Source organism: Erythrolamprus reginae, chromosome 10, assembly GCF_031021105.1.
Source record: "Erythrolamprus reginae isolate rEryReg1 chromosome 10, rEryReg1.hap1, whole genome shotgun sequence".
Taxonomy (NCBI): domain Eukaryota; kingdom Metazoa; phylum Chordata; class Lepidosauria; order Squamata; family Dipsadidae; genus Erythrolamprus; species Erythrolamprus reginae.
This window is the reverse complement of record NC_091959.1, coordinates 10,449,802-10,472,584: the sequence shown is the minus strand read 5'-3', so window position 1 is coordinate 10,472,584 and position 22,783 is coordinate 10,449,802. Positions and strand designations below refer to the sequence as shown.

The window sequence follows — 22,783 nt, the reverse complement described above, 5'->3', positions numbered from 1 at the left end:
ACCCAATTTTCACTGAAAGATGTTGAAACAAAATGCATAAGCCACGCCCACAGTGTGGTAGTAAAAATTCTGGCAGCCCATCACTGGCCCTAGGGCTAATCTATACAGTGTTCCCTCGATTTTCGCAGGTGATGCGTTCTGAGACCGCCGGCGAAAGTCGAATTTCCGCGAAGTAGAGATGCGGAAGTAAATACACTATTTTTGGCTATGAACAATATCCCAAGCCTTCCCTTAACACTTTAAACCCCTAAAGTGCAATTTCCCATTCCCTTAGCAACCATTTAGATCATTACTCACCATGTTTATTTATTAAAGTTTTTTTAAAAAATATTTATTCAAGTCGGATGAAAGTTTGGCGATGATATAGGACGATGATATAGGACGTCATCGGGCGGGGGAAAACCATGGTATCGGGGGAAAACCCGCAAAGTATTTTTTAATTAATATTTTTGAAAAACCGTGGTATAGACTTTTCGCAAAGTTCGAACCCACGAAAATCGAGGGAACACTGTATTGTCTGTAGCTTCTTGAAATTCGCTTTGTGGTTGTCGTCTCAAAGGTCCCTCCCTCAGCAAATGTTTATGGACAGATGGGTGATAACTACCCTGAAGTGTGGTGTAGAGTACGTTTAATGAGGTAGAGTTAACCGTTAAAAGATCATATCTGGGTTTGGGACACATGCACACCAACAGAGGCCTTGTAAGATGTTGGAATTAATGTCACAGACAGGGGAACTTTAAAACTTGTGGATTTTAACTCCCAGAATTTCGCAGACTGAAGCCCACAGGTCTCAAAGTTGCCAAAGCCAGACACCCTACCATAGAGTCTCCTATTTCTTCCAAAAAAAAAAAATAATAGTCTGACCCAGCAATATTAGCAAAGCGTTAATAAAAAAAGATGATTAGGAGTAGCGAACGTGGCACGCTTTCCGTTCCTAGCTCCTTGCTAACAGCAAGGCAAAACTTTGAAGCCTGCGCTAATACTTTCCTTGGCAAAATAGAACAGGAGAGCGCGAGGGGATCGTTGTATCTCCAGGAAGTCCAAAGGTTAATATAATCAGCACAACAAGGCAAAACATGTTGGGCTTTCATGTCCTTTTTGCTGGTTTGGCAGTTAATTGTTTTTCTCTCTCCAGTTCCTTCTCCCGTTGCTGTTCCCGTTCTAGTTCTTCTTTCTGACGCTTCTGCTGGAGCTTGAGCGCTCTTCTCTGAAAAGAGGAAGCATTGGAAAAAACAAAGGATTATATTTGAGGATATCACAGCCATGTTATTCTGCTGTTATTTTCCGCAGGTCTCTTAGCTTTTAATTCTTCTTTGTGTACTATTACAAAGGATCTTGGAAAAAAACTTAGCTTCATTCTATAAAGCAGGGGTCCCAAACTTTTTACACAGGGGGCCAGTTCACTGTCCCTCGGACTGTTGGAGGGCCGGACTATTAAAAAAACCTATGAACAAATCCCTATGCACACTGCACATACCTTATTTTAAAGTAAAAAACAAAATGGGAATGCACTATTTAGAGGGGGGAAAGAAGTCTGAAATTCATATATGTTTATGTTTTGTTTTTAATTTTTTTTGGTTAACATCTGATTGTAGGTTTTCTTGGTTTATAGAAAAATGTATAAAGAAAGAAGGAAGCACTTTGGCATAATGGTTAATAAGTTAGAAATATAATTGGTGTACTTTTTGAAGGAACATTAAGGAGGGAATTTAATTAAAAGAAAATGAATGTAACTGGATGACAAAATTAGAAAAAAAACCTTTTGCAACTTTTTTGATGATTGATATTAGTTACTAAAAAAATACCGCATTTTATTCATAGAAAATTAGATGGAACACTGTGTTGTGTCACTCACCCGCAGGCCGGATAAATGGCCTCAGCGGGCCACATGTGGCCCAGGGGCCGTAGTTTGGGGACCACTGCTATAAAGTTTCTTTCAGGGTTACAACAATTCTCCCAAGCAGACCATTCTATCCTTTCTCCCTTGATCTTTAAAACACACATATACAGTGTTCCCTCGATTTTCGCGGGGGATGCGTTCCGAGACTGCCCGCGAAAGTCGAATTTCCGCGAAGTAGAGATGCGGAGGTAAATACACTATTTTTGGCTATGAACAGTATCACAAGCCTTCCCTTAACACTTTAAACTTCTAAAGTGCAATTTCCCATTCCCTTAGCAACCATTTAGATCATTACTCACCATGTTTATTTATTAAAGTTTATTAAAAAAAATATTTATTAAAGTCGGATGAAAGTTTGGCGATGATATATGACGTCATTGGGCGGGAAAAACCGTGGTATAGGGAAAAACCCCGCAAAGTATTTTTTAATTAATATTTTTGAAAAACCATGGTATAGACTTTTCGCGAAGTTCGAACCCGCGAAAATCGAGGGAACACTGTATATTTTCTAATCAATATACTCTTTATGGTTGAATTGATTCAATTCCTTTTGCAAGCCTTAATTGTTCTAGATCTCTCTTTTACATTTTGAACTTCTGAGCCCTGTGCAAAATTCACTGATGAGGAGAGCTGATTTCATCGAGAGAAAAAATATATACAATGTCCATGAACTGCAATTCTAAATTGTAAACAAAATATTTTTTAAATTACAGATGAATCCTAATGCCTACAAAATCCTTGTGACATGGTTTGCTAGGTCAATCGACAGTCCAGTATTTTATTTCCCTCTTTTTGATAGAATTATTAGAATGCAATATTGCAGGCTAATTCTGCCAAATGCCAAGAGTTCAATTCCTTCGATCCTGACCAGCTTGTTGGGGGCAATATGTTGAATTTGTAAACTGCTTAGAGTTCTGTAAAGTACTCTGAAGCAAGGCTTTTAAAAAGTCTTAAGAATTTATAAGAAAAAACTATTTCCTCTGATACCATCTATAAGCAAATACCACCCAGTCCAAACTTATAAATATTTTTCTGAGAAATAAGTTTCGCACCGTAACAATACACAGGATTACAGCTTTATTCCATGATAGGCCTTATATGCAATTAATGCTGAATTATTTGAAAGAGAAATTCTGCTTAAGGCAGAGAACTTCCCTTATTAACATTATAATACTGAAGACATGTATGCAGACTCTCGCAGTAGATTCAATTAAACCTAATATTCTAAGTTGTAATTTGAATTTGGATGATGCCGGAATAGTTATGAAAATGCTAATTTAGAATGGAGTTCTTAAGAAAATATAGGACTTCTGTTTTGATCTGCAAGTTCTTGAAGAGTCAAAACGTATACCAACAGTATAAATTTTGCCCACATTTTACCGGTCAAGTGAAATAAAACTCACTTTCAACTTGGAGGTCTTCTCATGCAGCAACAGCATCTCTTTCCTAATGTTTACCAACTTATTGTGATAGTATTTCGCTTCTGAAAACTTAAAAAGGAGAAAACATTTACTGGATATAGAAACCTATAGTGTACTTAAAACAGACTCAACCTCAACCCGGATAAGACGGAGTGGCTGTGGGTCCTGCCTCACAGGGACAATTCGATCTGTCCGTTCATAACCCTGGGGGGGGAATTATTGACCCCCTCAGAGAGGGTCCGCAACTTGGGCGTCCTCCTCGATCCACAGCTCACATTAGAGAAACATCTTTCAGCTGTGGCGAGGGGGGCGTTTGCCCAGGTTCGCCTGGTGCACCAGTTGTGGCCCTATCTGGACCGGGACTCACTGCTCACAGTCACTCATGCCCTCATCACCTCGAGGTTCGACTACTGTAATGCTCTCTACATGGGGCTACCTTTGAAAAGTGTTCGGAAACTTCAGATTGTGCAAAATGCAGCTGCAAGCCAATGTCATGGGCTTCCCAAGATATGCCCATGTTACACCAACCCTTCGCAGTCTGCATTGGTTGCCGATCAATTTCCGGGCACAATTCAAAGTGTTGGTTATGACCTATAAAGCCCTTCATGGCATCGGACCAGAATACCACCGGGACCGCCTTCTGCCGCACGAATCCAAGCGACCCGTTAGGTCCCACAGAGTTGGCCTTCTCTGGGCCCCGTCGACTAAACAATGTCATTTGGCGGGACCCAGGAGAAGAGCCTTCTCTGTGGCGGCCCCGACCCTCTGGAACCAGCTCCCCCCGGAGATTAGAACTGCCCCCCCCTCCTTGCCTTTTGTAAAGTTCTTAAGACCCATCTCTGCCGTCAGGCATGGGGGAACTGAGACATCTCCAAGGGGCCTGTACAGTTTATACATGGTATGTTTGTGTGTTTGTTTGCTTTTAATAATGGGTTTTTTAGTGTTTTTTAAATTATTAGATTTGTTCTTACATTGTTCTTGTTATTGTTGTGAGCCGCCCAGAGTCTACGGAGAGGGGCGGCATACAAATCCAATCAATCAATCAATCAATCAATAAATAAATAAATAAACAAATAAACAAACAAACAAATCTGAGTAACTAAAAAAAAATAAGTAACTTGTTTCTTGAAGATATCAAAGTATGCATAAAAAGCTACTCTAGGTATAATTCCTTCAAGGAAGGCTCAACAATACAGTTAGAGGTTATCTGTAAACTGCTCAGAATCACTTGAATAATGAGATCTCCATTAAAAAAAAACTAGGATTCACAGTCACTATGGCGGGGCTAGAGTTCACCAAAAATCCTTTTATAAGCTCTGAAAGGCTATAGAAGAGCAGTACATGACTGTCTTTTATTTTTCAACAATTTACTGAATTCAGCTGCTGCGATCAACGATAATTTCCATCCTTAGAACCAAAGTCTGTTATCTCCTGAACCATATGCACAATCAGACTGCTTCCACATGCCTAAATCAGATCGTGATCGAACGGTTTCCGTTTTAGGACATGAAAACATACACTCATTGTTGGATATTGGCAATTAGTACAAAACACCACTGTACATATAAAACACGTCATGTATTTCTGCGAAAAAGGGGAAGTTCAACAGCAAAGATCTCCCAATGAAGATAAATCTAACAAAACCACACTTACCAGCATGTTGATATCAAGAATTGAGTTACATTCCGTAAACTTTGAAATTTCTTGTTGTACAGTTTCTAATAGTACCTCTTGGTTCTGTCTAAAAGAAAAATAGAATAATTTAAAATGCATTTTGAAATCAGTGCTACAAAAATAAAGTACTGATATGAATATTTCTATTTTTGAAATTCTGAATACTGTCTGTATTCACCCATTTCTATAAATATCTCAGCTCATTATGGTGGGCAGGGAAGCACAAGTAATGTTGTACAAAGGTTGCCCAGAAAGTAATACACCACATTTTTTTTCTCAGCCTACAGTAATGGTACGAATGCGAAACTTTAAATATGCATTATTTGAATTGTCACGTGTGCGTGTATAAATTTTGCATTTCTTCAGACAGATAGCGTAGCTGCAGCAGTGTTTCGAAATGGCGTCTGTAAGTGATGTATATTATAAGCAGCGTGTTGTCACTGAATTTCTCACTGTGGAGAAAGAAACTGTTGGGAACATTCACAAACAGTTTATGGAGAATCTGCAGTAGACAGAAGTATGGTTAGTCGCTGGGCACAGAGGGTGAAGCCATTAGAAGATGGTTCGGCAGAGCTCCCAAATTTGCAGCCTTCAGGGTGGCCAGCCACAGCTGTCACACCTGACAAGACACAGCTTGCTGATGTGCTCATTCCCGAGAACCGACGCAAAATGACTCAGCAGTTGGCGCTGAAGCTGTCAATCAGCAAAGGAAATGATTCGCACAGTGCAGAAATGGCTTCGTGACCAGAACAAGGAGTGGTACCAACAGCGCCCTTGTGTCTCACTGGAGGAAGGCCCTAGAACAGGATGAAGATTACAGTATTTGGAAAAATTAGGGGAGATAGAAAAAACAACATTCTTTCTTGTGTGTAAGTTTCATTGCGTTCAATAAATAATTGCTGAAGAAAAAAAATGTGGTGCATTATTTTCTGGGCAAGCCTTGCAACGTACATCACTTACAGATGCCATTTCAAAACACTTCTGCATCTGTCTGAAGAAACACAAAATTTACCCATGGACCCTTGACAATTCAAATACAGTGTTCCCTCGATTTTCGCGGGCTCGAACTTCGCGAATAGCCTATAACAGTTTTTCAAAAAATATGAATTAAAAAATACTTTGCGGTTTTTTTCCTATACCACGTTTCCCCCCGCCCGATGACGTCATACGTCATCGCCAAACTAATAATTTTTGCAAATAAATAACAAAAAAATAATTATTGTTAATAAATAATTATGTTTATAAATATCAGGATCACTAAGTGTCTTATATAATGGTGAGTACCAGTAATAATGGTGAGTAAATGGTTGTTAAGGGAATGGGAAATGGTAATTTAGGGGTTTAAAGTGTTAAGGGAAGGCTTGTGATACTGTTCATAGCCAAAAATGGTGTATTTACTTCCGCATCTCTACTTCGCAGAAATCCGGCTTTCGCGGGCGGTGTCGGAACGCATCCCCCGTGAAAATCGAGGGAACACTGTAATGTATATCTAAAGTTTCACATTCATACCATTACTGTAGACTGAGGGGAAAAAATATGGTGCATTACTTTCTAAGCGATCCCTGTAGTATGTATGTTGACATGCTTGTATGTTGGTATGAAAATGTTGATTTTTTTAAACAGGAAACTCAGTTAATAAAAATATTAATTCTAATAAATATCAAACTGGGGTTTATACCATACATAAAAAGTTAAAACAACTATTTTTTTTAAAGTGACATACGTGAGTTCTTTTAAGGCTAGTTTTGATCGTTGTAGGTCAGGTAAATAGTGGGAAACCAGCCCTTCTGTTAGTTGCTCCACAGCTTTCTTATCTATGAGAGGAAAGTCATCTACCAGGGCTTCATCGGGGGAATTATCATTAAGATCTGAAACAAAGGGGTTGATAAAAAAAACTGTAATGGAAAATTTCTGAACCAAGAATTCTCAGAATTATTGCATCATTTTTAATTTTCAGTTATCCTACTGAGAGCCGGATACTATTAGTGCCTTTTAAAAATGTGATGTCTTCAAATGGAAAACAATTATTAAATAAACAGAAACTCGGAGAACTCTGTTACAAGAAACTTTACTTCATTTAAAAATGCTCCACAGATATAACTGAGGCCAATAACAAGAACTGAACCAAAGCCATTTTTCTTGAGCAGAGTGACAAAATGACTAAAAAAAATTAAAGCTCTACAATTGCATGACGCCTAATGTTTGATTAATGGCCAATGTATACTTATTAATGTATTAGCTCAGAATTTATTAACGATAAATAGTACATATACTACTGAAACTTCATTTATCATTGACTTAGCCACAATTGGGATCAGAATTCCCATTGCTAAGCAAGGTGCTTGCTAAGTAAATGAAGAGGCAGTAGCCATCACGATCAACGGAACGTTTTAAAATTTAAACAAATTAATAAAATAAAAAACTACTAAGCTTTTGTCTGTCAGTAGAGGACTGAAGAAACCTTGGTAGCTTTGTCTGTCCAATCACACTTGGCGTATAAAGAATTCTATTTTATTAATTATATATATATATATATATATTTATATATAATTTATTTATTTGTTGGATTTGTATGCCGCCCCTCTCCGGAGACTCGGGGCGGCTAACAGCAACAATAAAAACAATGTACAATAGTAATCTGATGTTAAAAACGATTAAAAACCCATTAATATAAAAACCAAACATACATACATACATACCATGCATAAAATTGTAAAGGCCTAGGGGGAAGAGGATCTCAATTCCCCCATGCCTGACGGCAGAGATGGGTTTTAAGTAGCTTACGAAAGGCAAGGAGGGTGGGGGCAATTCTAATCTCTGGGGGGAATTGGTTCCAGAGGGCCGGGGCCGCCACAGAGAAGGCTCTTCCCCTGGTTTATATAATTATATATAATTCTCTGCCTTACAAGGCAAAGGTTGCAAGTTCAAGTCCCAGTGGGTATGGCTAGCTGATGAGGCCAAAATAAGGCCAAAATAGATCTATCCTAGTCTCCCTTAATTTTCAAATTCAACAAAAAAACATGTGACACACACACACACACATATAATTTATTTATTATATTTGTGAAACAAGTATAGAATTATAGTTTGTATTAACATAACAAAGTATAAAGCAGTGATAAAAAGGATAATAGGACAGAAGGACAGGGACGGTAGGCATAATAGTGTGCTTATACACTATTGTGTATGTGTACATATGTATATGTACACACAAAATCTTCCTCCTGTATTTTCCTATTTTATATGTAATATAATATATATAAAGTAGGGGAGGAAGGTTTTGTGTGTATAAACACATACATATAAAGAGAGATAAGAGATATACATACTGTGTACTGTACATACACACACACACACACACACACACACATACAGATGGGGCTCCTTGGACTTCAAATCCCATCACCCCCCAGCGGACTTGGGCCTACCTCGCGCTCCGAGTCCACCTACCTAAGGCGGGGTCGTTCAAGGCTCCGGGCGGCCACCCCGCCTCCACCTCCGGCGCTTCTGCCAAGCTCATCGCCCAGTGGCTGGATCGACCTCGCAGGAAAGCCGCCGCTTCAATCTCTCGGCCTGAGCGAGGCGTAGCGAGCCGGGCAGAAGCTCTCCCAGGCGACGGTGTCCGGGAAAGGCGTCGCGAGGCGGTTTCTCCGGAACCCCCCGAGTCGTCGGGAATACGCCCCCCTCTCCGGGGGACGTGGGCGGGTGTAAAGTACGGGATGGACAGGCCTCAACCTCTTAGGATAGTAGGCCTTCCGGCGATCCGGAAGAAGGCAGAGATACAAAATGGAAGAGTAGCCATGGCGACCGGCCTACAGACTTCCGGATTCATGATGTAAATTGTGTCTTTTCCCCCAATACATTTAAAAGATTAAAGATTAAAAGAAAAAAGCGAATTGCCTTTTGGAAATCAGGGAACCGAAGGAAATTCGGATCAGAGGAATCATATTGTGCCATTAGATCATCTTTCTTTAAAAAGCTGGAGAATTATTTGTCAGGTATTAAAGCCATTTGCCAAACTTTAAACCTGTCTTAATATTTTCCCATTTGTTAAAATATGTATATAATTTTCCCATGAAAATACATCAATATCTAATAGCTTTAACACTGGAGAGAGATGCAAAAAATTTTTTTTTTAATGCTATTAGATATTGATATAGCCATATACTGTATATCTATATAATTATGAGTAACATTTTAATGAAAAGGGAGACTTGTATAGATCTATTTCAGGTTTATTTTGCTCTCATCTGCTAGCCATACCCTTACCGGGATTTGAATCTGGAAAGCAATAGCTTTAACCTCTAGACCACAAGTTCTCTTCTCAGCTTGTTTGTTATATTTATATATTATATATTATATTTATATCTATAGATATTTATTTATATAGATATATAATAATCTATAGATATATACTGCTCAAAAAAATAAAGGGGACACTTAAAAAACACAATGTAACTCCAAGTAAATCAAACTTCTGTGAAATCAAATTGTCCACTTAGGAAGCAACGCTGATTGACAATCAATTCCACATGCTGTTGTGCACATTTAACTTTGTACAGAACCAAGTATTCAATGAGAATATTTCATTCATTCAGATCTAGGATGTGTTATTTGAATGTTCCCTTTATGTTTTTGAGCAATATATAATAATCCAAAGCAGATATTTAACATATCTACATAATTGCATCCACTAGCTGCTCTGAGTCCCAGGACAATTGTGGCATAGAAATAAAATCAATCAATCAATCAATCAATCAATAAATACATAAATAAATAAATAAATAAATAAATACTATATAATCTTACATTTCTGATTTCTGTGAGATAAGTGTGCAAATATATGCACACCCAAACAAGCACAATTAGGTCTTCCTTAGATGTGAGATTTTTTTTGCAGATGGTTGTTCTTACATTTCTGATTTCTGTGAGATAAGTGTGCAAATATATGCACACCAAAACAAGCACAATTAGGTCTTCCTTAGATGTGAGATTTTTTTGCTGATGGTTGTTCTATACTTTCCTATCTCTATCTCTAAATAGAATCTTAATGCTGGGATGCCAAAGCACCTGGTTGCTAGACAGAGTGGGTGGGTTGCCGTAGCAACGCCAGCTGTTCAGAGAAAGTCCTGGATTCTTCCCAGGCCCTTGAGAGATGCTCTTGTCAATTCCAGCCCCTCTGTTAGTATCTGCAGGGCTGCTTAGGCCTCCCTGTTAATTCTGGGTGCCCAGGGGGGATAACAGGTTTTTCAAAATTATTCCTAGGGCTGACTTATGATGGTTTGTTGGGAATTTGATTTTTTTTTTTAGAATTGCATGGCAGATAAGAGGCGTCTTGTTCGATTATCCTATGTAGGGCACCTCCCTTTTAGGTTTTGAAGGATGCTCATATATTGTGGTCAGCTGAAAGGATTTTGCCTTTAATTCTAGCAGGAACAAGATATATTTACCCGCTTCCCCATCAGATATATAATTATGTATATAATTATTAAATTAGGCAGCCATAGTACAGCAACTCAGTTTGTGAATATCTAGGGGGTATCAATGAGTGTAGTGGTAACTAGGTTGCATTATTGGGCTCTGTCCATTTTTGAGCACCAGCAAAATATCAGGTTGTATGTTAGGGCTTGGTCAATCCGTGTGTTAATTTGCCTCTCGCCACCCTAAGAATTACAATGGAATATTACACCTCCCTGTTTTTTGGCAGTGGATAAATCTTGGCTCAGTTCAAAATTCTTTTTTAAAAAAAGCCCCCCTTTGTAGGGGACTTGGACTTCAAACACTTTGAAAATGCTCTCTACTCCAGAATTGTATTTGTGTACTGGATCAAGGGCAAATATATCCAGGTATGTGATTGTTTAACAAAGGAGGGAGGATAACAATGGGGAAATAAAGTATATTTACTTGTAAGCAGGAGGATTAAAATTCTGACAAAGCCAGAAAAACAGCCTGTGCATGATTGTAGATGATTAAGAAGTTTGCTTTAGTTACCAGAAATAAAACTTTGTCCTTAAAACAGGGACTACAAGCTTGAATAGAGTTGCTTAAAATAACAGAGGGCCTTCAAAGTTTCCATAGCCTACTTTGTCCTCCAAGAACAATTGTTCTTCCTGGTTCACCTAGGCTGATTAATACAAGATGCAAAAGTATACTGTGGTTTGCTTACGGCTTAGCTTTCAGTGCAAAACTCAACGATTGTGGCTGGTAAATCTTGGCTTGTGCATCAGCATGTTGTGTGAGCCTGTAAACGTGTGGCTTATTGAATAAAACATAATTAAGCAAATCATGGCTTGCAGTCTTATATAGACAAAACCATAGTGAGAATCTGGGTGCTCTTTGTCAGTCCCTGGAAAGAGAAACTGCAGTGGTAAAAGCATCTTCTAATTTACAACGTTGATTTTTTTCCAAAGCCATAATGACATAATACACAAGTGACATTTATTTTATTTATTTATTAAATTTGTATGCCGCCCCTCTCCGCATACTCGGGGCGGCTCACAACAGTAACAGAAAACAATATATAATACAAATTCAATAATTAGAAAGCTAAAAAACCATAATTTAAAAAAAACACGCACACAACATACCATAAACAGTATAGGCCTGGGGAAGATATTTCAGTTCCCCCATGCCTGACAGCAGAGGTGGGTTTTAAGGAGTTTGCGGAAGGCAAGGAGGGTGGGGGCAGTTCTAATCTCAGGGGGGAGCTGGTTCCAGAGGGTCGGGGCCGCCACAGAGAAGGCTCTTCCCCTGGGACCTGCCAAACGACATTGTTTAGTCGACGGGACCCGGAGAAGGCCCACTCTGTGGGACCTAATCGGTCGCTGGGATTTGTGCGGCAGAAGGTGGTCCCGGAGATATTCTGGTCCGATGCCATTATGCTTTTTTTTGCATTCTGGACCTTGAGAATCCAAAAGGAATTTGTTTATAGCTACATTTCTCCTTCTCTCATGCTGCCACCCCCCACAAATTCCCACAGGACAAAAACATGCATAATATGAAGCAAGCCAAAGTCTCCAAAGCAAACAATTCAGACTGTTGGTGTAACATGGGCATACTTTGGGAAGCCCATGATTGCTCTCGCAGCTGCATTCTGCACATCTGAAGTTTCATGAGTTATTACTGGCATAATTTGCATACAGATAGTTTTTGACTCACAACCGTAATTGGGACTAGAATTTCCAAGGCAGTTGTTAAATGAATAACACCTGATTTTGCAACCTTTTTAGCAAGATGTCTTATCCTTAATGCAGGGACTGCAAGCTTGAATAGAGTTATTAAGGGCTGCAGTTTTTAAATGGATGATGCAATCGTGTGATTTTGCTTTTGGTAAGCCCAAGAATTGCAATCACCCACCACTACCATTGTAAATACGGGTGGTCCTCGACTTACAACAATTCACTTAGTGACTGTTTTTAAGTTACAACGGCACTGAATAAAGTGACATTTTTTCACACCTATGACCATTGCATTATCCCCCATGGACACATGATTTACATTTGGATACATGGCAGCTGGCTCACATTTATGACAGATTGCAGTGTCCCAGGGTTATATGAACCCCTTTTGCGACCTTCTGACAAGCAAAAGCCAAAAGGGAAACCAGATTCACTTAACAACAACAATGACAACAACAGGGTTGGAGGGGACCTTGGAGGTCTTCTAGTCCAACCTCCCACTTAGGCAGGAAACCCTACACTACTTCACACAAATGGTTGTCCAACATCTTAAAAACTTCCAGTGTTGGGGCATTCACAACTTCTGGTGGCAAGCTGTTCCATGGATTAATTGTTCTAACTCAGGAAATTTCTCCTTAGTTCTAAATTGCTATTGAAAGATATTGACAAAATTTAACGGGTCCAAAGACGGGCTACAAGAATGGTGGAAGGTCTTAAGCATAAAACGTATCAGGAAAGGGGAATGAAGAGCTATATACCCAGGAGTCTATTTATGAACACTTACTTAAACATATTTTTTTCTATCTCACCCCCTCCTTTCCTGCATACTCTTAGCTTTACTAGATAAATGGTCAAAGCAATGGAAACTGCAGTTTAATGTTTCCAAATGTAAAATAATGCACTTGGGGAAAAGGAATCCTCAATCTGAGTATTGCATTGGCAGTTCTGTGTCAGCAAAAACTTCAGAAGAGAAGGATTTAGGGGTCGTGATTTCTGACAGTCTCAAAATGGGTGAGCAGTGTGGTCGGGCAGTAGGAAAAGCTAGTAGGATGCTTGGCTGCATAGCTAGAGGTATAACAAGCAGGAAGAGGGAGATTGTGATCCCCTTATATAGAGCGCTGGTGAGACCACATTTGGAGTACAGTGTTCAGTTCTGGAGACCTCACCTACAAAAAGATATTGACAGAATTGAACGGGTCCAAAGACGGGCTACAAGAATGGTGGAAGGTCTTAAGCATAAAACATACCAGGAAAGACTTAATGAACTCAATCTGTATAGTCTGGAGGACAGAAGGAAAAGGGAGGACATGATCGAAACATTTAAATATGTTAAAGGGTTAAATAAGGTCCAGGAGGGAAGTGTTTTTAATAGGAAAGTGAACACAAGAAGAAGGGGACACAATCTGAAGTTAGTTGGGGGAAAGATCAAAAGCAACATGAGAAAATATTATTTTACTGAAAGAGTAGTAGATCCTTGGAACAAACTTCCAGCAGACCTGGTTGGTAAATCCACAGTAACTGAATTTAAACATGCCTGGGATAAACATAGATCCATCCTAAGATAAAATACAGAAAATAGTATAAGGGCAGACTAGATGGATCATGAGGTCTTTTTCTGCCCTCAGTCTTCTATGTTTCTATGTTTAGTTTCCACCCATTGCTTCTTGTTCTACCCTCAGGTGCTTTGGAGAATAGCTTGACTCCTTCTTCTTTGTGACAATCTCTGAGATATTGGAACACTGCTATGAATATTATAGATCCTATTACTAATCTAACAACCTGGGTTACTCACTTAAGTGGCAAGGAAAGTCATATAATGAGGCAAAACGCACTTAATAATGTTTCACTTAAGCAACATAAATTCCGTGATCATAAATCAAGGACCACCTATACATGCCACTGGCCAAGTGCCTGAATGTTGATCACATAACCGTGGGGAATGTGCTAAGAGCCGAGGTGGCCCAGCAGGTAGAGTGCAGTACTGCAGGCCACTAAAGCTGACTGTAGATCTGCAGGTCAGCGGTTCAAATCTCATCACCGGCTCAAGGTTGACTCAGCCTTCCATCCTTCTGAGGTGGGTAAAATGAGGACCCGGATTGTGGGGGAAATAGGCTGGCTCTGTTAAAAAGTGCTATTGCTAACATGTTGTAAGCTGCCCTGAGTCTAAGGAGAAGGGCAGCATTAAAAAAAATCAAATCAATCAATCAATAAATAAATAACACCAGTAGCCAATAATTTGGTTATCACCTATAAAGCCCTTCATGGCACCGGACCAGATTATCTCAGGGACCGCCTTCTGCTGCACGAATCCCAGCGACCAGTTAGGTCTTCTCCGGGTCCCGTCAATTAAACAATGCCGCTTGGCGGGACCCAGGGGAAGAGCCTTCTCTGTGGCGGCCCCAGCCCTCTGGAACCAACTCCCCCAGAGATTAGAATTGCCCCCACCCTCCTTGCCTTTCGTAAGCTACTTAAAACCCACCTCTGCCGCCAGGCATGGGGGAATTGAGATGCTCTTTCCCCCTAGGCCTTTACAATTTTATGCGTGGTATGTCTGTATGTATGTTTGGTTTTTTTATATTAATGGGTTTTTAATCATTTTTAGTATTGGATTATTACTGTACACTGTTTTGTTATTGCTGTTAGCTGCCCTGAGTCTCCGGAGAGGGGCGGCATACAAATCCAAATAATAATAATAATAATAATAATAATAATAATAATAATAATAATAATAATAAATGTGAAGACCAGTCATTAGTTACTTTAAAAAAAAATACATCTCTGAAAATGAGCATTTCCTTGCAGGAGAAAATGAGAGAGAATTCCTCTTCTAAAAGGGGACCACCAGCCAGTCTGAAGTTTATCTGCAGGAAGTTGATCTACAATTTTAAAATATATGATATACGCCTACATTACAGTGAACTGTGGACTATTTCAAAAGGCAAAAAAAAAAATGTTATTTATTGATTTAAGAAAACCAAATGTTCAAAACCAGGAGGACAAAGAAAGATTACAGTGTCTATTCAGCCAAAATAAATATCCAGATGAAACAAACTTTTCATCAAAAGTAGCAAACTTCACTCAAACAAAGGAAGCATTTTTTCAAAATATTTATAACTGCTAGTGACTTTATAGTACGGACTAGGAGGCCAATCCTATGCACACTTATTCTGAAGCACATTCCTGTGCATTGAACGGGATTTAAAGTAGTCTTATGATTCAGTCGGGCTTAAGAAAGCTTACGAAGTTGTACACTGCTGAGCTTAATAACTTGGCAGGATAACTTGAATGTAAACATATGTTTTGACTGAACAATGGACTCAGCATTGCAGCCTCCTCTAGAAAGGATCAAAGTTAAAAGAAAGATAGCACTGGGTATAGGGTTAGACTGGGTTCTTCTAACAGTGATTTATGGAACAAGCCACATTGCTTCTCATACTTTTCTCCTGGCGCTTTTTTCTTGGACAGAATCTTGGATCAGGATCTAAAGATCTCCCTGGCAAGATGAAAGCAGAAATGCCAATAGCAGGTTGAAGATGTCAATCCTTGCGCAAAGGAACCGGGAGCATACATGGCAAACAGGTTTTTGCAGTTTTGGTTAATATCACCTACTAGTAGCTGGGATACCAGGGCTTCCCTATGAAACTATGTGATCAGGCTTGATAAATTGACAGTTAAAGCTTGAAAATTTATGTAGAATGTGTAACTCCTTAGCATCAGAGTGTTTTAATATAGGGCAACTGGCAGTTGGAACAGAGTTCTTTTCAGGTGGGGAGAGGGAGTAGAGTGTCTAACTCCTGAGCATCAGAGCATGTTAATATAATTACTGTGTAGGAAATACTAATAATCTGAAGGTAATTTCTAAAAATCCTTTCTTAATGAGCACTAGAAGCCAAGAGGAACATATAGTATGTGCCAAGTGTCACGTTTGTAGGCTTTATAGTTCTGCAGTTTTCGTGATCAGCGGTACAAACGCCTCTACTTATTAACTTTTCTAGATAAGAACTGGGTATTCAAGATTTTTTTGCCTCTTCTCAAGAACCATTTTCCACTTACAAACCCAAGCTTCTGAAACTGTAACCAGAAAAGACAGGGAGAAGACTCTGTGGGCCTCTCTAGGAATCTCCTGGGAGGAAACAGGGCTGGAAAAGGTGGGGAGAAGCCTCCGTGGGGCCTCTCTAGGAATCTCCTGGGAGGAAACAGGTCCGGAAAAGGTGGGGAGAAGCTTCCGTGGGGCCTCTCTACGAATCGCCTGGGAGGAAACAGGGCCGGAAAAGGCAGGGAGAAGCTTCCATGTGGCCTCTCTACCAATCTGTTTCCGGACACAATTCAAAGTGTTGGTTATGACCTATAAAGCCCTACATGGCATAGGACCAGACTATCTCCGAGACTGCCTTCTGCCGCACGAATCCCAGTGACCGGTGAGGTCCCACATAGTGGGTCTCCTTAGGCTCCCGTCGACCAAACAATGTCGGCTGGCGGGACCTAGGGGAAGAGCCTTTTCTGTAGGGGCCCCCGCCCTCTGGAGATTCCCACTGCCCCCACCCTCCTCGCCTTCTGGAAGAGTTAAAAAACTCATGTTTGCTGCCACGCCTGGGGTTCCTTAGATCAGTATTTCCCAACCTTGGCAACTTGAAGATATCTGGACTTCAACTCCCAGAATTCCCCAGCCAGCATTTGCTGGCTTGGGAATTCTGGGAGTTGAAGTCCAAATATCTTCAAGTTGCCAAGGTTGGGAAATACTGCCTTAGCTCTCCACCCCTTTAGTTTGATTGTTGAATGAATGATATTGATGGTTTCTTTTTTTTAATTAGAATTTTAAAGATTGTTTTTTAATGTATTAATTGGATTGCTATTATTGTTTCTTGTTTTGTGTACATGTTGTTAGCCGCCCTGAGTCCTCGGAGAGGGGCGGCATACAAATCCAATAAAATAAACAAACAAACAAAATAAATAAATAAATAATTAATTAATTAATAATAATAATAATAATTCCATTTTTGCACGGGAAGAAAGCGCTCCTCGCCCCTAATCCCCCTTCCTCCACCCTGCACCCCCTCCACGTCCACTCCGCATAACCCTTTCGCCGCCCCGCCCGCAAAGCTCATAGGATCGGCGCACGTGGGAAAAGGCGGCTCTCCTCCCCTTTGAAAACGCCGGAGAGGGAGGGGTCCTCCTGTCCTCCCCGTCCAGCTGGCTTATCCCAGGGACGGCCGGATCTTTCCGGGAGGGAGAGAAAAGGATTTTGCAAAAAGGGGGAAAGAAAAAGGAACGAAGGAAGGAAGGGGGGGGGGGGATTCATTTTGCAAAAAAAAAAAAAAATGAAGGCGAGGCTGCCAGGCTGGCATTAATGTGCGGAGCCAAAAAAAACACCCTTCCACCTTTTTTTTGCACCCGCCTCGGTTGTGCGTGCACGCCTCTGCGCGCATGCATGCATGCAACCCCCGTGCGCGCGATCCACGCGCGCTGGTGCGCAGCAAACCCGGCGCCCTGGGGCCTGGCTCGGCTCGGCTCAGCTCGGCTCGGCTCGGAGCGACCTTGGAGCTGGGCTGACTGATTCCAGGCATGCCTCTTCCTCGCCAGCAGCAGCAGCAGCAGCCCACACCCTCTCTGGCTAAGCTCCGGGCAGCCTGGCTCTGCCCCAGCGCCACTCGCCACTTCTGCTGTTGGGCGCTGGAGGAGAGCGCAGGAATTCCTGGCCCTGCGCTACGAGGAGGAGGAGGAGGAGGAGGAGGAGGCTATGGCTCCGGAGGCACCGAGCTCTGGCAGGTAAAGGACCGACGACAGGCTCCCTTCTTCCCGGGCTCCCTCTCCAAACCTTGGGGCGTTCGCCGGACCTCCGCGCCCAAGGGGCTGCGCCTTTGCCCAGGTGGGAGGGCGTCCAACCTGGTTTAGGATGCCCGGGGATTGAAACCACCAAGATACCCGCCCAGGTTGCTCCAGATCTGTATGCCTGCCACCCTTCCAGCTGCAGCGGATTGACCAGCCGGCCTTATTTTTCCTCTCCCGATCCCCGCCCGGGCAATATTTGGGTTTTAAACGTTGGGGGGGGGGGGGGCATGTCGGTGAGTGGGGGGATCGCTCAGCCTTCCAGGTGGGTAAAAACGAGGAACCGGGTTGTTTTTTGGGGGTGGCAATGAATGGGCTGATTGTGGGAGTGGGCTGATGAAAAGATACCCCGTTTTAAAATGTTTTATTTCCAAAATGTATATATATTTTTTACAGAAGCTCTCTATCTATCTGCCTGCCTGCCTGCCTGCCTGCCTACCTACCTACTATCTATCTATCTATCTATCTATCTATCTATCTATCTATCTATCTATCTATCTATCTGTGTCTACCTCTATCACCTACCTACCTACCTACCTACCTAGCTAGATCTCTCTCTATATATATCTGTGTCTATCCATTTCTATCACTTACCTACCTATCTACTATCTATCTGTGTCTACCTCTATCACCTACCTACCTACCTAGCTAGATCTCTCTCTATATATATCTGTGTCTATCCATTTCTATCACCTACCTACCTATCTACTATCTATCTGTGTCTACCTCTATCACCTACCTACCTACCTAGCTAGATCTCTCTCTATATTTATCTGTGTCTATCCATTTCTATCACTTACCTACCTATCTACTATCTATCTGTGTCTACCTCTATCACCTACCTACCTACCTAGCTAGATCTCTCTCTATATATATCTGTGTCTATCCATTTCTATCACTTACCTACCTATCTACTATCTATCTGTGTCTACCTCTATCACCTACCTACCTAGCTAGATATCTCTCTCTCTCTTTCTCTCTATCTGTGTCTATCCATTTGTATCACCTACCGACTGACCTACCTACCTACCTACCTACCTACCTATCTATCTGTGTCTATCTATCTCTTATCACCTACCTACCTATCTACTATCTATCTGTGTCTACCTCTATCACCTACCTACCTAGCTAGATATATGTCTCTCTCTTTCTCTCTATCGGTGTCTATCCATTTCTATCACCTAATGACCTACCTACCTACCTACCTATCTATCTATCTGTGTCTATCTATCTCTATCACCTACCTACCTACCTAGATATTTTTTACAGAAACTATCTATCTGCCTGCCTGCCTACCTACCTACTATCTATCTATCTATGTCTACCTCTATCACCTACCTACCTAGCTAGCTAGATCTCTCTATCTATCTATCTATCTATCTATCTATCTATCTATCTATCTATCTATCTATCTATCTATCTATCTATCTATCTATCTGTCTATCCATCTCTATCACCTACCTACTTACCTGTCTGTTTATCTATCTATGTGTCTATCCATCTCTATCACCTACCTACTTGCCTGCCTGCCTGCCTGCCTGCCTGCCTGCCTGCCTGCCTGCCTGCCTGCCTGCCTGCCTGCCTGCCTGCCTGCCTGCCTGCCTGCCTGCCTGCCTACCTACCTACCTACCTACCTACCTACCTACCTACCTATCTATCTATCTATCTATCTATCTATCTATCTATCTATCTATCTATCTATCTATCTATCTGTGTCTATCCATACCTACCTACCTACCTACCTATTTATCTATTATCTCTATCACCTACCTATCTACGTACCTACCTAACTATCTGTGTCTATCTATCTGTATCACCTACCTACCTACCTACCTACACAATCTGTATTAGTGGTCGGCGGGATTTAAAATGATGAATTTAGAGGTCCCTGAGATCTGAAAATGTTGGTGACCCCTGGCTTAGAGCTCTGCGTGGAGCCATCTGCCAAGCATCGCCTTGAGATGTAGAGAGAGTGAGCATGTGGAAAAGTCAAAGTGCCTTCTTTTGTTTTGTTTTTTAAAAATTGTTTGTTTATTTGACAAAAATGTATTGGCTGCCCATCTTACCCTGGGATAACTCTGGGTGGCTTAGGAGGGTTTTTTTAAAAAAAAAGGTAAAACAGAGCCATACAAAACCTAAAAGGCTTTTAAATGAAATATAGTGGTATTTCTACTTACAAACTTAATTCGTTCCATGACTAAGTTCTTAAGTAGAAAAGTTTGTAAGAAGAAGCAATTTTTCCCATAGGAATCAATGTAAAAGCAAATTATGCGTGTGATTGGGGAAACCACAGGGAGGGTGGAGGCCCTGTTTCCTCCCAGGAGATTCCCCATCTTTTTCCTCCCAGGAGATTCCCCACCTTTTTCAGTCCTATTTCCTCCCAGGAGATTCCTAGACAGGCCCCAAGGAGGCTTCTCCCTGCCTTTTCCAGTTACAGTTTCGGAGGCTCGGGTTTCTAAGTGGAAAATGGTTCTTGAGAAGAGGCAAAAAAATCTTTGAACACCAGGTTCTTATCTAGAAAAGTTTGTAAGTAGAGGTGTTCTTAGGTACCACTGTACTTATAATGATCCAATGGCTAAGTCCCCATTAAAAGATGGGTTGGGGAGGAGGGAGGGAGTGGATGAGCAGGGTGGGTGGGAGTGGGATCTATTTTACAGTAAAGGTGGGTCAATTGAAGACCCAGATTGTTGGGGACAAGATGCTATCTCTGTAAACCATTTAGAGAGGGCTGTAAAAGCACTATGAAGCAGTCTGTACATCTAAGTGTTATTGCTATATTCCTTCCTTCCTTCCTCCCTTCCTCCCTTCCTCCCTTCCTCCCTTCCTCCCTTCCTCCCTTCCTTCCTTTCTTCCCTCCCTCCCTCCCTCCTTCCTTCCTTCCTTCCTTCCTTCCTTCTGTTAGAATACAGTATTACAGACTTACTCTGCTCCACTGCCATAAGTTCGATCCTCATAGGCTCAAGGTTGACTCGGCCTTCCATCCTTCCAAGGTCGGTCAAATGAGGACCCAGATTGTTGGGGGCAAGAGGCTGTGTAAACCCTCTTAGAGAGGGCTGTGAAGTGGTATATAAGTCTTAATTGCCTTTGCTAATCTACCACCCACTCAGGTATTGACGTACCTCTCTAGATTTTAGTGATGTGTCGGATTGGGAAGAGACATCTTCAACCTTGGCGTGGCTTGAACTTAAAAATAATAATAATAATATATTTTTATTAGTTAAAAACAAAGTAAACAAGCCTTGTATTTACAAATATGGGTATGGATCAAAGAAAACAAACAAAGAAAGGGAAGAAAGAAAGAAAAAGAAAAAGTACAAAAACATTTAAAAATTCACTTAGTTAAAAATAGGAGAGAAAGCTCCCTTTCTCTCTTGGCTATCAAGTTCTTATTTATATCTTTTCCCCCCCTTTTCAAAGAATGTTTCATGCAGTTATTCATATCGTTTAGCATTGCTACATTCTCATTTTTGATGTATTATTATAGATCTATTGCTTTAATAATACATTATTGCTATTCAGTAAAATATACTATAATTAATTAACATATTTACTATCTTTCACCTTTGTATACTAAATGTTTTTATCTATACCAATTATTCTGTTCCTCTATCTATCTATCTATCTATCTATCTATCTATCTATCTATCTATCTATCTATCTATCTATCTATCTATTTATTGGATTTGTATGCCGCCCCTCTCCGGAGACTCGGAGGTCACTTCTTAAGGTCACTTCTTAAGGTCACTTCTATCCAAAAATACCATGTATCCCATACTTTGTAGTAGTCAGTATCTTCTTTCTCTTTTATTCTCATGGTTAACCTGTTCATTTCCGCCGCTTCCAGTATTTTATTTATAATCTGTGTGTTGGTGGGGGAGGTTTCCTTCTTCCAGGATTGGGCAAAACAGATTGAGAAACTTTTCATTGATTTCCTAATTTGCCTCTCCTTGCCTTTCCCAGTTTTAATTCCCCAATGAAACTGCCCTGGCTGGACACTTCTGCCTAGAAGAGAAATGGCGGGCGAACATTGTCAAGGCATGCGGGAGATATAGTTCCTTCCTTGTCCCTTGGGTACCAGGGGCATCCAGCTGTGTTTTATAAAACTGACAGCCTGCAATGGCTGGCTCCAGCATCTGGAACAGCCTCAAGTCAGTCCTGAAGAAAAACAATGATTCCTTGTTTCTGAACGACTGCAATGCCTTTGATTTTTCGGACGAGATTGGGGAGGAAGACTTCCCCCGCTTCAAGAAGCTTCAAGTGGTGGTATCGGACGATGCAGCCGACACCTCGGCCAACGGGGCCTACGTGGGGCCTCTCTCCGACGATGAGTCCTTGCTGGAAAGGGACATAGCCTTGCGGAACGCGGCCGTTGGACCCCTGACGGACCCTTGCAACACTTGCACCCGGCAAAGGGAACTGTCAAAGCAGAAGAAAGTGAAGAGGCGGCTGGCTTTAGCTGCAATTCTCTACTTTCTCTTTATGACAGGCGAGCTCGTAGGTAAGAGGACCTTGCAGGCACACGGGACTGGGCGGGTGGCTGGGAGTTGGGTGGATGGGAGGAGGAGAGGTTGTTTTGCAAGGCCGGGAGTGTCCTGGAATAGCTGTTTAATTATTTTGTCAGGCGGGAGGGAGGATAAGGGCCCCCCCCTGTGAAAATTGACAGAGCTGGCATTGCAACAGGACAGTAGATGTGTAGGGAATGTCTTAAGTAAGCATAAACTGCCCGCAGCAAAAAGAAGAGGAGGAACTGCAGTGCCAATTTTTTCCAATCTGCCATTGTGTGG

At 41.3% G+C, this 22,783-nt stretch overlaps 2 protein-coding genes across 4 annotated transcripts in view; one reads left to right on the top strand and one right to left on the bottom strand.

Annotated features, from left to right (window-relative positions):
* Positions 1 to 611: 611 nt before the first annotated feature.
* On the bottom strand, positions 612 to 8,755 carry BLOC1S6 (biogenesis of lysosomal organelles complex 1 subunit 6). The gene is made up of 5 exons (XM_070762358.1): positions 8,446 to 8,755; positions 6,719 to 6,863; positions 4,975 to 5,062; positions 3,304 to 3,390; positions 612 to 1,207 (listed from the first exon to the last, which is right to left on the bottom strand). Exons 1-5 carry the CDS (start codon positions 8,513 to 8,515, stop codon positions 1,088 to 1,090), a joined length of 510 nt encoding a protein of 169 aa, XP_070618459.1. The 5' UTR covers positions 8,516 to 8,755; the 3' UTR covers positions 612 to 1,087.
* Positions 8,756 to 8,770: 15 nt separating this feature from the next.
* SLC30A4 (solute carrier family 30 member 4) overlaps positions 8,771 to 22,783 on the top strand; it is a 40,435-nt gene continuing 26,422 nt past the window's right edge. Inside the window, exons 1-3 of one of the 3 annotated variants that reach the window (XM_070762356.1) lie at positions 8,771 to 8,993; positions 15,639 to 15,752; positions 21,960 to 22,497. In XM_070762356.1, the coding sequence (XP_070618457.1) occupies positions 22,116 to 22,497 (382 nt within the window). In that variant the 5' untranslated portion in view covers positions 8,771 to 8,993; positions 15,639 to 15,752; positions 21,960 to 22,115. Of the gene's footprint in view, positions 8,994 to 10,071; positions 10,842 to 15,638; positions 15,753 to 17,276; positions 17,940 to 21,959; positions 22,498 to 22,783 lie in introns of those variants that run through there. The other 2 variants (XM_070762355.1, XM_070762354.1) reach the window with 2 other exon arrangements.

What these genes read in the sequence shown, in the direction of transcription:
- BLOC1S6 (XM_070762358.1), bottom strand. Translation starts at nt 8,515, where the DNA reads ATGAGCTTGGCAGAAGCGCCGGAGGTGGAGGCGGGGTGGCCGCCCGGA. An exon ending in CTTGAACGACCCCGCCTTAG is followed by an intron (nt 6,864 to 8,445) that starts GTAGGTGGACTC and finishes CCTTTGTTTCAG; the next exon opens with ATCTTAATGATAATTCCCCC. An exon ending in TTCTTGATATCAACATGCTG is followed by an intron (nt 3,391 to 4,974) that starts GTAAGTGTGGTT and finishes CTCCTTTTTAAG; the next exon opens with TTTTCAGAAGCGAAATACTA.